This window comes from Populus alba, chromosome 2 (assembly GCF_005239225.2).
Source record: "Populus alba chromosome 2, ASM523922v2, whole genome shotgun sequence".
In the NCBI taxonomy this organism is placed as follows: domain Eukaryota; kingdom Viridiplantae; phylum Streptophyta; class Magnoliopsida; order Malpighiales; family Salicaceae; genus Populus; species Populus alba.
Genome location: NC_133285.1, coordinates 15,319,354 through 15,331,971, shown reverse-complemented (window position 1 = coordinate 15,331,971; position 12,618 = coordinate 15,319,354). Strand labels below are relative to the sequence as shown.

The following is a 12,618-nucleotide window of genomic DNA, read 5'->3' as shown; positions in this document are numbered from 1 at the left end:
CACATGTTTTTTTTTAGATTAACGTCAATATTCGGATCAGCTTATGCGTCCCTCGACTAATCTTATGAGCCTTAAAGTTAGTGATTATGTAAACCTCTTGTGGCTCTGACTTTAAGAATTTGGGACTCGATCTTGTAATTTTTAAGAAATAAATTTAAAATATAATCAATTAAGTTATACCCCTAGCATGTTTTTATACTTTAAAAACCGTGTTCAATAACTCAGATATATAATTGTTTCAATTATGCCTTGTTTTCTAGCTAAAAAATCGAAGGGAGGGTAGTTCATGTAAAAAATAAACTTATAAATCACGAGCAATTCACCTGGGAAATCTTCAATTAATTTCTTTTTTTATCATATCCCCTTCGATACCATACCCAACACATTCGTATAAGATACTTGTCCAATACAGATACGGATACATTTTTGGAGTATACATGCTTTTTGAATAGAAACAATGGCGCTATCATCATCGTTTTTCTGTTTTCATCAGAACCATGATTTTATGCATGCACGATATACACAGCTTTTTCTTTAACGATATCCGTATGATCTAAATCAATGCAAGGACCCCACCTGACATAACTTGCGCTCTACGCGAGTGCCCATGTAGCGGCAGAGCACAGAAGCATTACTAGAAAGGTAGTAATGGGAAATCTTCAATTATTATTTTTATTTTTTAAAATTTATTTTTAATATTACCATATTAATATATTCTAAAAACAAATTAATTTTTTAAATTAAAATTTTTATAAAACAAGTTTAGCCTAGTTTTCAAACTACATCAAAAATTTAAAAAAATATATTACATATATAAACACATATTTTTTTTATCAGTTTTAAAACCTGTTTATTTTTATATTTAAAAAAAATATATGAAAAAATTAATTTTTTATATATATTTTTAAATCATATTTTTTTATTATTTTAATTTATTAATATAAAAAATAATTTTAAAAAACTATTATTTTAATATATTTATAAATAAAAATATATTTTAAAAAATAATTGTGATCCAATCTACAAAATAACGCTAGTCACATCACTTAACTGCCAGCCCACAAATTGCGCGTGTGCCTGGGCTGTTTTTCTTCACCGTTCACACGACAACCTGGTCGACACGTATCCAGTCAACGGCGCCGTAATTGAGTTCCAAACCTGGAAGCCCATCAATTACCGAACTGTTCCCCAACCCGAGGCTAACTCCAAACCTATAAAAATAAAAATATCGCATGGGACCAAGTAAGCTGGCTGGAATCTTCTTATATTTTAATAACAAGCTTCTTTCTCTCTGTTTGCCCGGTTCAGTCCTGTACTTCTTCTATATTCAGTATAAGTCCCTGTATTTTTAACTATACCTATTATACTTTTAAACAATATCTAATTTTCCAATATACTTTTCTCAAGCTTTTTCTATCCATACTAATAGAATTGCATTTTTTATTTTTAATATTTTCTTGAGACATACAAGAATATAATTTTATTTTTTCACAAAAATAATGATTTTTTTATATTTTTAAAACTCAATGGCAGAGTAATTTTGAAATTTTTATTTCTAAAATATTTTGAGAATTTTTTTATATAATATTTAAGGGAAATCTTAAAATAAAAGTATAATTTTCTCTATTAGATAAAAAAAATTCTAAATAATAAACACGAGACATTCACTAAACTATACAAGGACAAATTCAAGTTAATTGGCTAATTAGTTTTGAAACTTTTTATTTTAAAAAATATTTAAAGAATTTTTTATATAATATCTTAAGGGCAATTTTGAAATTTTTTTTTTAATAAGGGTATAATAGATATAATTAAAAATACAAGTAAATGTTATATACTCAATAAATTATATCAGGACAAATTCAAGTTAATTGACTAATTAATTTTAAAATTTTTTATTTTTTTAAAATTTTTATACTTATACTTTAAGGGTAATTTCAGAATAAAAAAATATAATTTTATCAATAAAAAATTTACTAAATAAGGACACAATAGATACAATTCATATATAAATATATATGTACGTATGTATGTATGTATATATATTATAAACACTCACTAAACTATATAAATAAGGACAGCCTCAGGTTAGTTGGACGAGTAATTTTAAAATATTTATTTTTTAAAATATAATATTTCAAGGGAAGTTTTGGAATAAAATTATAATTTTGTCAATTTAGATATAAAAAATTGATTAAATAAGGACATAATATATACAATTAACAATATAGGGATATACTAGATACTCACCAAATAATATAAGGACAAATTCCAGCTAACTACCCTCTAACTTTATAAAGCAGAGAATTTCACCAGAGCAAGCCGGTCTACTTCAGTTGCACTCAAAAAAGAAAATCCAGGCACCGATTTTTTCTCTCTAGTGATAGAGGTTTTTATGTTTTTGGTTAATTTTGCTTTGAATTTAAGGATTTTCTTGCAGAGATCTTGTGAGATGGTTCTTGTAGCTGTTCAAATTTTGAGCTCAAGGAAGTGTGGATTAGGTCTGTTTGGTTGCTAGCAAAATTCGGTGCAGAATCTCCAGGTTCTTCTCTATGTGTCTTGCTAGGTTTTGTGTTTGCGTAGTCTTTAGGTTAATCTAATTTTTCTGTTTTAGGAAATTAAGGCAAAGATTACGTGTCAAGCTTATGCATTGAATTTTAAGCAACGATTCTATTCTTGCAGAAAGGAGTAGTGATCGGTTGTTTTATTGAAGAGACATGGCGCAGCAGAGTAATTGGGAAGCAGATAAGATGTATGTGATGGTTTGTAAGTATTTGTTTTCTAGTATATTTTTTTTGTGTTTTTTTTGCTGATATCTGTTATTTTGTTGGTATAGGCTTGATGTATATATTCATGATTATTTGCTGAAGAGAAAATTGCATAATTCTGCGAAAGCTTTTATGGCGGAAGGGAAGGTTGCCACTGATCCAGTAGGTAATGTTGTTTAGCTAATTAATTGCAGTAATTTTAACAAATTTTTGATACTTTATATACCCTCAAAGAACAATATGCTGTTTTGTTGTTGACTGATTCTTATTTTGTTTTTAAAATGCAAAAATTGCACTGCGCGGTATGTGCTATGGCTGTTGTATTTGCGTAATTTATCTTGCTCTGCCGGTTGTTTGAACTTCTTGTAAGTCGAAGCAGACTGAGCGGTATGCTTAAGCAGAGGTTGTACAAGGTATTTGAGTGTTTTTTTTTTTTGTAGCAATTGATGCACCTGGAGGATTTCTGTTTGAATGGTGGTCTGTCTTCTGGGATATTTTTATAGCAAGGACCAATGAAAAACATTCTGACGCTGCTGCGGCATATATAGAGGTGCCTTCATGTTGTTCAAGTTATAGTAATTTGAATGGTTTTTTTTGAAGGGTGGGGAAGATGTAACAACTAACCTGAATATAACTTTCCATCAAAAACAGGCACAACAAAGTAAGACAAGGGAGCAACAACAGATGCAAATGCAGCAATTGCAACTCATGCAGCATCGCAATGCTCAGATGCAGCGAAGGGATCCTAGTCATCCAGCTCTTTCTAGTTCTCTAAATGCTATGAACCCTGAAGGGATGATGGGGCAGCCATCAGCCAGTGTATTGGCTATGAAAATGTATGAAGAACGGATGAAACACCCTCACTCTATGGACTCTGAGACATCACCAGCTCTAATCGATGCCAATAGGCTGTCCCTGCTTAAATCACCAACTGTTCAACAAGGGTAAATGTCCTTCTATTTTTAAATGCGAATTTCATCTCTAATTTTACAATCACTCGACAAGGTTCAGGTGGGTAATGGATTTCTTTTGTCCTTGCTGATTCAGCCAGCTAGCACAGGGTAATTCTGGGAACATGTCGGCTTTGCAGCAAATCCAGGCTCGAACTCCACTGATAACTGTAATTACTTGGACTAGACCCTTCACTTATGTTTTTGCTACTCAAATTTCTTGTTCCTTTCAAGTATTTCCATTCTACCATGCATTACCTGTTAACATGTTGAATTTTCAGGACATCAAAAGTGAGATTAATTTGGGCCCAACTCAGAAAAGTTTGCCTATGGATCCCTCGTCAATCTATGGACAGGCATTTTTGCAATCAAAGTCTGGTCTAGGTGGAGCAGGTAATTTCAAGAAGAGATTTTCATATAAAACTTTTGTCCTTCTTATTGCAAGTACATTCACATTTGCGTTCATGTTTTTTTCTTTTGCCAATTATCTTTCATCTCATCATGTTGTAAGCTTCTGGGGCATGGTGGAGTGAACTTAAGACCTATATGGCTAGAAATTGAAGATGCTTCACAACATGCCTAATTTGAAATGTCTCAGGATCTCTAGAAACATTGGATGTAGAAGCTTAAATGTTTAATTTATTTGTTTTAACACATGAAATATCATACCTTCCTTCAGGTGTGCAAGCTTGGTAAAACTATTATTGTGTGTCCCCTTGTGGGCCTAGATTGAATAATGCTTAACAGTTTGACAAATAGATGGGAGTGGACCACACCTACTGTGCTATCATAGCACCCCACCCCCAAAAAAAAAAAAGGAAAGAAAGAAAGAAAGAAAAGATGTCCTGAAATACATGTTGAATAAGTTATGTGCTCTAATAAAGGTCATTCAAAACTTTAGATGAAATAACTATTGAGCAAACTGGAAAGATTGCTATTGCAGTACTTAAAATGGATTACCTTTACTTCCTTTACTCAGGACTAAATCAAGGTGTCACTGGTCTTCCTCCATTGAAGGGCTGGCCACTAACTGTAAGTTTGCTTTTATTTTCCTGTGCTGGATATTCAATTCATTCTTTTATTTGTGTATGTATTTCTGGGTCCTGGAACTTATAGCACACCAAATCCTACAGGGAATCGAGCATTTACGGCCAAGTTTGGGTGGACAAATGCAGAAGCCTAATCTGCAGACTCAAAATCAGTTTCTTTTGGCTTCACAACAACAGCAGGTCTTGGCACAGGCTCAAGCACAAAGCAACCTTGGAAATTCAGCTAACTATGGAGACTTGGATCCACGAAGGCTAAGTCAGTTGCCTAGGAGTAGCTTGAATGCAAAAGATGGCCAGTCCACGAGAAATGACGGGTCTATATGTTCTCCAGTTCAATCAAGTTCACCAAAGGTTTGAATGTCTTCTAAGATGAGGAGACTGTCCAACGAAAATAATCCTTCTCCTGATGTTAAATATATCAAATAAAACTCAGCCATTGAATGTTTATCCTGCTTTATTTCAGAAGATGATGCTTTTGAAACTTATGAAAACGTGGTTTTGATATTCTAAGGTCTCAAAAGGAGAGGTCTCTCTCTGACTTCTCTCTCTCTCTTTGAATGCATTGGAAAGGAGTTTACACAATATCTGGACTCTTTCCTAATAGAAGTTCATGAAAGTAACATCACCACTGTTTGACTGTGGAACTGTATGCAAAAAATGCGTTGCTATGGATATTTTTTGTATAATCATGCCAGCATAGTGAGTCTGAGCTTTAAAAAGATTTCCTTTTGAATTTCCGCTCCATTTAAATGTATCCTAAAATATTTTATATAAATGTAGTTTAGCATCGACCCTCACAACCCTTTTTCCTGACAACAGTGATTCAAGACTCATTAATCTCCTGTCAGTTCTAAATACCTTCCTATTGTCTCTTGTCCTAACAACAGTGATTCAAGACTCGTTAATCTTCTGTCATTTCTAAATACCTTACTATTGTGTATTTGCTGGTGTTCTGACAGATTAAGATGACCCAGATGCAGCACCCTTCGTCTCAACAGCAGGAGCAATTGCAGCAGCAGCAGGTTGTAGTTGTTCAGAATTAGTTACAAAGCTCCCTGTATCATCAAATTTATAACTATAAGTGCTATTTATAACTGTACAATAACTCCTTCAATTATATGGCTTTTCTAACCATTGAAGTTTGTATTATCGTATTTATAGTCTAATTGCTGGCTGCAGACTAACAGGAAAAGGAAGCAACACTCCTCTTCTGGACCTGCTAACAGCACCTGTACAGGAAATACAGTGGGTCCATCACCCAACTCTCCTCCATCAACTCATACCCCTGGTGATGGAATGCCAACAACCAGTAGTTTTCAGCATGCTAAAAGTGTGCCAAAAAGCTTGATGATGTATGGTCCAGAGGGGACAGGAAGTCTTGCATCATCTTCCAATATACTGGTATATATTTTTACATTTCACAGCTAATAATTAGGGAAATATGCAGCAGACGCTTATTTGGCATTGGTATCTTCATTATGAGCTCAAAGTTTCTACTATTTTAACAATGAATGAGATGCCTCATAGCCGTGTAGTGTATCAACATTATTTACTGGTAGGTTTACAATGGTGGCAATGTGGGCACCTACCAAAATTAAGGGCAGGCTTACACATAAGAGAAGGTTTTTTTTTTTTTTGAGTGAAAAGAAAGGATTACAAGAGAAGATCGCCCCCCGAAGTTTTTTTTCAAGAAAATTCATAACGGCCCTTAATAGTCCAGGACTTTCCCCTTTTTTCTTGTCATTGATCCCTCCTTGTCATATGTCCTAAGGAATAGCTTTGTTTAGAATAGTTATTTATGAAACAATCATTTAAATGGAATATTTTGTGTTTTTCAATTCAGTTTTGAAATGATGACTTTGTTTAAATTCAGTAATACATATTAGAGTAACACTATTTTGTGTAAAAATGCCTATTGAAATAGTGTTTTATTTTTGCGCCCCTTAACCAAGAACCCTAGCTCCGCCCAGCCCACACTGTCTCTGTCAATCCCCTAACAAAGTAATGGAAGTAAAAGTCTAAATTTGGAAGTCTATCCCAATTAACGTGCCTTGTCCTTGCTGTACTCTACTCTGAATTTGTTGTCCACAAACTCCTTGAAATGCGAGTGGGGCTAACCAATTTATGAAACTGGCCTTAGTACATTCCTTGAAATGCGAGTGGGGTTAACCAATTTATGAAACTAGCCTTAGTACATTCGATGGGAGCCATAATTAACCATTAATTAGGTGTATTGTCTCGTGATAAAAAAGAAAAAAGGAGATCACCATAATGGTAAGCAAAAATATATTTTAATATGACTACTACCATAGTAAGTTAAATTTGTAAATTATGGAATTATTAACTGAAACATAAAAAATTAGCTTTAATCATTACTTGAGAGATAGCTGCTTTTTTTCCCAGTAAATGATGTCTTCAATTTTTTTTTCCTCGTTATTTCTTTCTTTTATGTTTTCTTAGTAAATAGGAGGACAAATACCATTCACATGTTTTCATTGTAAAAGCATGTCCACTCTCAACTCTCAAGTGTGTGTGTGAGAGAGAGAGAGAAAGTTTATCTAAACCCAATTTTATTTAGTTAAAATTAATAGCAATAAGGAATTATCTGATATTATAAGTAATTTTGATATTTAGTTCAGAATATATTTATAAAAGTATAAGATTTCACAAGGAATAATTAAATAGTAATCTATGTGAAAGAAGTGAATTTCTTTATGTTATTTTCATTAATGTGAAATACTTATCAATTTTTATGACATTATTTTCCTTTACATGAAATCACTGTATTGAATTTGACTCCCCTGAAAATAAATTCTGGATCAAAATGGCACTGTTAGATTTACTTTCCAGTCAATGTAGTTGTTAAGAAACAGTACCCTTCAGTAATGTACACCACCATGAATCTCAGGAGTTGTATAAACTAAAATGTGAGGAAGTCATTTCTTGGTGCAGGAAGACATGGATCGTTTTGGAGAAATTGCTGCTCTAGATGATAGCATTGAACAGTTTCTTGCACACGATGGAGATGGAAGGGACTTGTATGGAATAGCAAAGCAAAGTCTCAGTGAGAACCAAAAGAATTCTTCTAAAGGTCGGCTGCTTATGGACATCTTTACATCTTTCCTGAGTTGAGAATGACTGGTTTCTTATTTCATTGTTGGCCACTTTCTTCATTTCAGGTTTTACTTTTGGTGAGGTTGGCTGCATACGGACAAGAAATAGCAAGGTCACTTGCTGTCATTTTTCTTCAGATGGAAAGTTGCTGGCCAGTGCTGGACATGACAAGAAGGTATGGTGCATGTTACCGTTAATAATAAATCCATATTTGAGAAGCTAATTACTGGATGATGTTCTGTCCCATTAGCATAAATATGGACATCTTTTCTTTATATTACCCAAAATAATGAATACTGATATATGCTTACTTTGTGTTGCGTGTATCAGGTTGTCCTGTGGAACATGGATAACCTGCAAACAGAGAACACCACTGAAGAGCATAAATTAGTCATCACAGATGTTCGTTTTAGGCCAAATTCGTCTCAGTTGGCTACATCTTCATTTGATAAATCTGTGCGATTATGGGATGCAAACAATGTGAGTATCTTTTCCTCTTCTTGTGATTGGGATGTGCATCAAAGTCTGTAAGGTGCGGGGTGCAGCAATAATCTTTTTATTTCTGTGGTTTCCATGTCTTGTTGATTAAGCAATCTTAAAATTTATCTTATTGTTGAAAATGGTTTATTCATTTGAGTTTTCGTTGCAGCCGAGCTATTGTTTGCATGAGTATACAGGGCATAGTTCACCTATCATGTCTCTAGACTTCCACCCCAAGAAAACTGATCTTTTCTGTTTTAGTGACTATGACAACGAGATTCATTACTGGAACATCAATCCATTCACAAGTGTTCGTGTCTCTAAGGTTCACTATATTTTTTAATGTTCTTTGCTAAGTATTTCTTTCTTTCATTGTTAAGCTGCACTTGATTCTCTTTCAGTATAACCTTCCTACTAATGATTGAAAAATAAAAATAAAAACTTCCACTTAGGGAGGCAATGCACAAGTGAGATTTCAACCTAGAGTTGGACATCTACTAGCTGCAGCGTCAGATAAAGTGGTGACCATCTTTGATGTCGAAGCTGATAGGCAGATTCACTCATTCCAGGTATCGCTCATAAAGAAATATGCTGTAGTTGGTAATTTAAATGTCTGCGCATTATTTTTCAAAAATAATTTCATTATTCAAGTACATAATTATCCACTCCTCTTATTTCCAGGGGCATTCTGAAATGGTAAACTACATATGCTGGGATTCAGCTGGAGATATTTTGGCTTCGGTCAGTCAGAACTTGGTGAAGATTTGGTCGATGGCCTCAGGGGAGTGCATTCAAGAGCTCAGCTCCAATGGGAACCAGTTTCATTCTTGTGTTTTCCATCCAAGTTACTCCACTCTCTTGGTTATTGGAGGAATCTCAGTAAGTCGCATTCCTTTATAGAATCATACTACAGACAATAATGGATGAACCTTTCTGCTGACCGGATGTTGGTTTTATTGTAGATATCACCTGTCATTCCATGGTTAAGACATTGGTTCATGGTAGTAGTGATGTTAGTACACAAATAGATGGTGACGATTCTTGTTGATATTCCCGCTTCACACCAGCGAGGCTAATTTCAGGCCTTTTCTAAATGTTTCAGGAATGAGCCTGTAGTCCTTCCTCCTAACATTATATCTGAAACCAGTCCAGTGCTGAATTTCTTTATAGCTAGGGTTTTCCTTGTACATGAGATCAAACCCTATTTTTTCCTGCATCAATATCTTTGCTACAATATCATTCACATTCCAAGCATAGCAATGAATTCAGCTCTTCTTGCTCCTATCTTTGCCGGATTTCTTGACATACCGAAATTGTTTTTTCAAATGTGGCTGCAGTCATTGGAGCTATGGAACATGGCTGATAATAAGAGCATGACAATCCCGGCGCATGAGAACATAATCGCAGCCCTGGCGCAGTCACCTGTCACTGGGATGGTTGCTTCTGCAAGCCATGACAGCACTGTCAAGTTATGGAAATAAATCCAGAATGTGGCCGTATGGTGATCAGTCGGTGCCTGCTCTCACTTGCATGTAGATCTTAAAGCTAGCAGTCACATGGTGGTTAGATCACTTGTATAATTTTTTTCTTTTCAACTGCTACACGGCATATATGTGTTGCTTATAGGATTGTTTTTTTCATCGTTAAAAGTAATAGAGCACGAAGCAAGTAATTACGCTAGTAAACCTAAGAAATAGTTCTAGGAAAAAAATTCCCGAGAAATGTTTTATTCATAGCTTAATGAATACATAAATAGGTAGCGCTTGATTATAAATGAAGGTTCTCGAGTTGTCAGCCTGGAATAAAAAAAAGGCAAGTTGTTAGAAGCAAAATAATATACGTAAAAGTCTTTATTTATTATTATTATTTTATCTTAAGATAGCGGTTCGTTATTATACTAGTAAGAGAACATTTCTAGGTTTTCTCGGCCAGATGCAAGTTGCTAGAAGCAAAATAATATACGTAAAGTATTTATTTATTATTATTATTTTATTTTAAATTTCATGGTTCTGCATTGTCGTGTTTGTCGTATGTTATGGTATATAGTGTTTTTAAAATATATTAAAAAAAATAACATTAAAATAACTAAAATATTTTAAAAATATTTATTTAATATTTTTTATCTAAAAAATATTTAAAAAAAGCATGTTAGATTATAAAAACAAACACTACGGAAGACCATCCATAACAGGAACGATAGATAGTACAGTTATCGTGGGAGATGAGAGTGGTAGTTTCCAGAAATTGTCTGACATGTTAATAGGTTGACAAACATAAACATAGATTATAACACTAGATTATTTCACGTTCTTACGTCGCGGGTAAGATTAATTTTAGTATTGTCCACGTATCTTTTAGCCAGAAATAAAATAAGTTATATGGGAATGACAATTTATTAAATTCACTTGGGTTAATTTATTAAATCTGTTATCAGGGTAGGGTACTAGACTTTGATATTTTTATAGAAAACAAATAAAAAAATTATTAAATTTAATTTTCAATTAACTTAATATTAAATGATGAAATTAAAAATAAAATTCAATTAAAAAAATTAGTTGAGACAACTTGGATTAACCTGTTAAAAATGGATCATGGACAATGATAACCTCATAAAAAGCAAATCAAAATAAATTACAAAACTCAATTCTCAATTAACATATTATTAAATGGTGAAATTAAACAAAAAAAAAAAAACAAAAAACCACCTATGTCAATCGATCAAACTCGTGACCCGAGTCATAAAACTATAAAAACCTCATTAAATGCAAACCGAAACAAATTATAAAGTTTAATTTCCAATCAATATAACATTGAAGGATAAAACTACAAAAAAATCAACTAAAAAAGACAAATAAAACTGAGTCAACTAGAATTAAAAAATCTATAAACCAATTAAATTGAGAAAATCAAAAAACAATTAATCAAAAAAATCAAACTGAGAAAAAAACCAACAAAACCAATTAGAATATTTAGAAAAAAATTTAGTTCGGTTCGGTTTTAATTTTGTAAGGTAGAAACTGGGTAACCCAAACCGAATTGAACCAGTTAAAAAAAAAAAGTACTATAAATAGAAAAAATAATTTGCCCACTTCGCAGTAACCTTAGTGTCATTTTTTTATTGTCATTTTTTTCGGCTCCTTCTACAACAAGACCATAATGATTAATAACTTTGCTAAGTTTCTTCTGGCTTTTTTTTTTTATGGTTGCAGACAAGATGCTAAGTCTACAACAAACTATAAATTCAAGAAGAAAGTTATGTTGAATTAGTTTTATAGCACATTGTTGTTGATGGTGATGGCGGCATAGGTATGTGCATTTGTTTTGGTTAAATCTATCGTGAGTTTTTATGATTTTTAATATTTTTGAAATTTTTTTATCTAGGTTTTGTGTTTCCTGTTGATATTTAGTGTTGTTTGGGTTTTAATATTTCTTATATAAAAAAAACATGGGTTTTGTTTTTCAGCTTCTGGGTATTCTTTTAAATGCAGAGAAGAAAAGATTTATCTGTATAAGAAGATTTGAGGTTTTGATTTTAAAAAATCAGGTTTGGATTTTTGGCATTTGGGTATTTGAAAAATATAGGAAAAATCATGTTTATTTTGCAAGAAATTTAGGGTTTTGATTTATAGCAAAGTTTTGGATTTGAGATGTTGATCATTTTTTTAATTGAAATAAGTGGTGTTGATTTTTGGTTTCTGGTTGTTTGCACAATGCAGGGAAAACAACATTTGTGAAAAGGCATCTTATTGGCAAGTTCGAGAAGAAATATGAACGTATAGGTTTTCTCGGTTTTTTGAAATTAAGAACCGAACCAAAAATGATTACTCATACTTGCGACCCGTGTAATAAGACCATGATAACAAAAAAAAACTATAAATCTCAAATTCTAATCAATCTATTTTTTAAGAATTAAATTGAAAAAAAATGACAAAAAAAAATATTGAGTGAACCCGGGTTAACCTGCAAAACCTGAGTCAGAAGACCAAAATAGCTCGATAGAAAACAAATCGAAAAAAATTATAAAATTTCAATTTCCAATCACCATAATATTAAAATATAAAATTAAAAAATATAATCTAAGTCAACACAATTAACCTGTGAAATTCATGATATAGATCATGAGATCATAATAATTACTTAAAAAGCAATTGAAACATATTATGAAGCCCTATATCCAGGAATTTAAAAACAATAAGTTTAAATTTTTTTAAAAAAAATCCTAACAAATTTTAAGTGCTAAAGTGAAAAGGTGTTTTA

The 12,618-nt window shown here is 32.6% G+C and overlaps 1 protein-coding gene and 1 long non-coding RNA gene across 8 annotated transcripts; both read left to right on the top strand.

The window, feature by feature from the left end:
* The first annotated feature begins 2,249 nt into the window (after positions 1-2,249).
* LOC118049882 (transcriptional corepressor LEUNIG_HOMOLOG) lies at positions 2,250-10,046 on the top strand. Of its 7 annotated transcripts, XM_073407561.1 has the most exons (19): positions 2,250-2,360; positions 2,441-2,542; positions 2,683-2,752; positions 2,837-2,934; positions 3,209-3,318; positions 3,420-3,712; positions 3,816-3,888; positions 4,000-4,111; positions 4,698-4,750; positions 4,852-5,118; positions 5,727-5,789; positions 5,944-6,168; positions 7,720-7,858; positions 7,947-8,056; positions 8,212-8,361; positions 8,531-8,686; positions 8,814-8,930; positions 9,043-9,240; positions 9,699-10,046. In XM_073407561.1, the coding sequence occupies exons 3-19, from the start codon at positions 2,718-2,720 to the stop codon at positions 9,840-9,842; spliced, it is 2,343 nt and encodes a 780-aa protein (XP_073263662.1). In that variant the 5' UTR covers positions 2,250-2,360; positions 2,441-2,542; positions 2,683-2,717; the 3' UTR covers positions 9,843-10,046. The 7 variants fall into 7 exon arrangements, with proteins under 7 accessions (XP_073263662.1, XP_073263665.1, XP_073263664.1 ...); XM_073407564.1 differs by lacking the exon at positions 9,699-10,046 and adding an exon at positions 9,324-9,643 and having other exon boundaries at positions 2,324-2,542; XM_073407563.1 differs by having other exon boundaries at positions 2,325-2,542; positions 5,727-5,786; positions 5,947-6,168.
* Positions 10,047-11,549: 1,503 nt separating this feature from the next.
* Positions 11,550-12,251, top strand: LOC140955297 (uncharacterized). The gene is made up of 2 exons (XR_012169216.1): positions 11,550-11,667; positions 12,078-12,251. It is a non-coding gene; the product is annotated as an uncharacterized lncRNA (long non-coding RNA).
* The last annotated feature ends 367 nt before the right edge of the window (positions 12,252-12,618 follow it).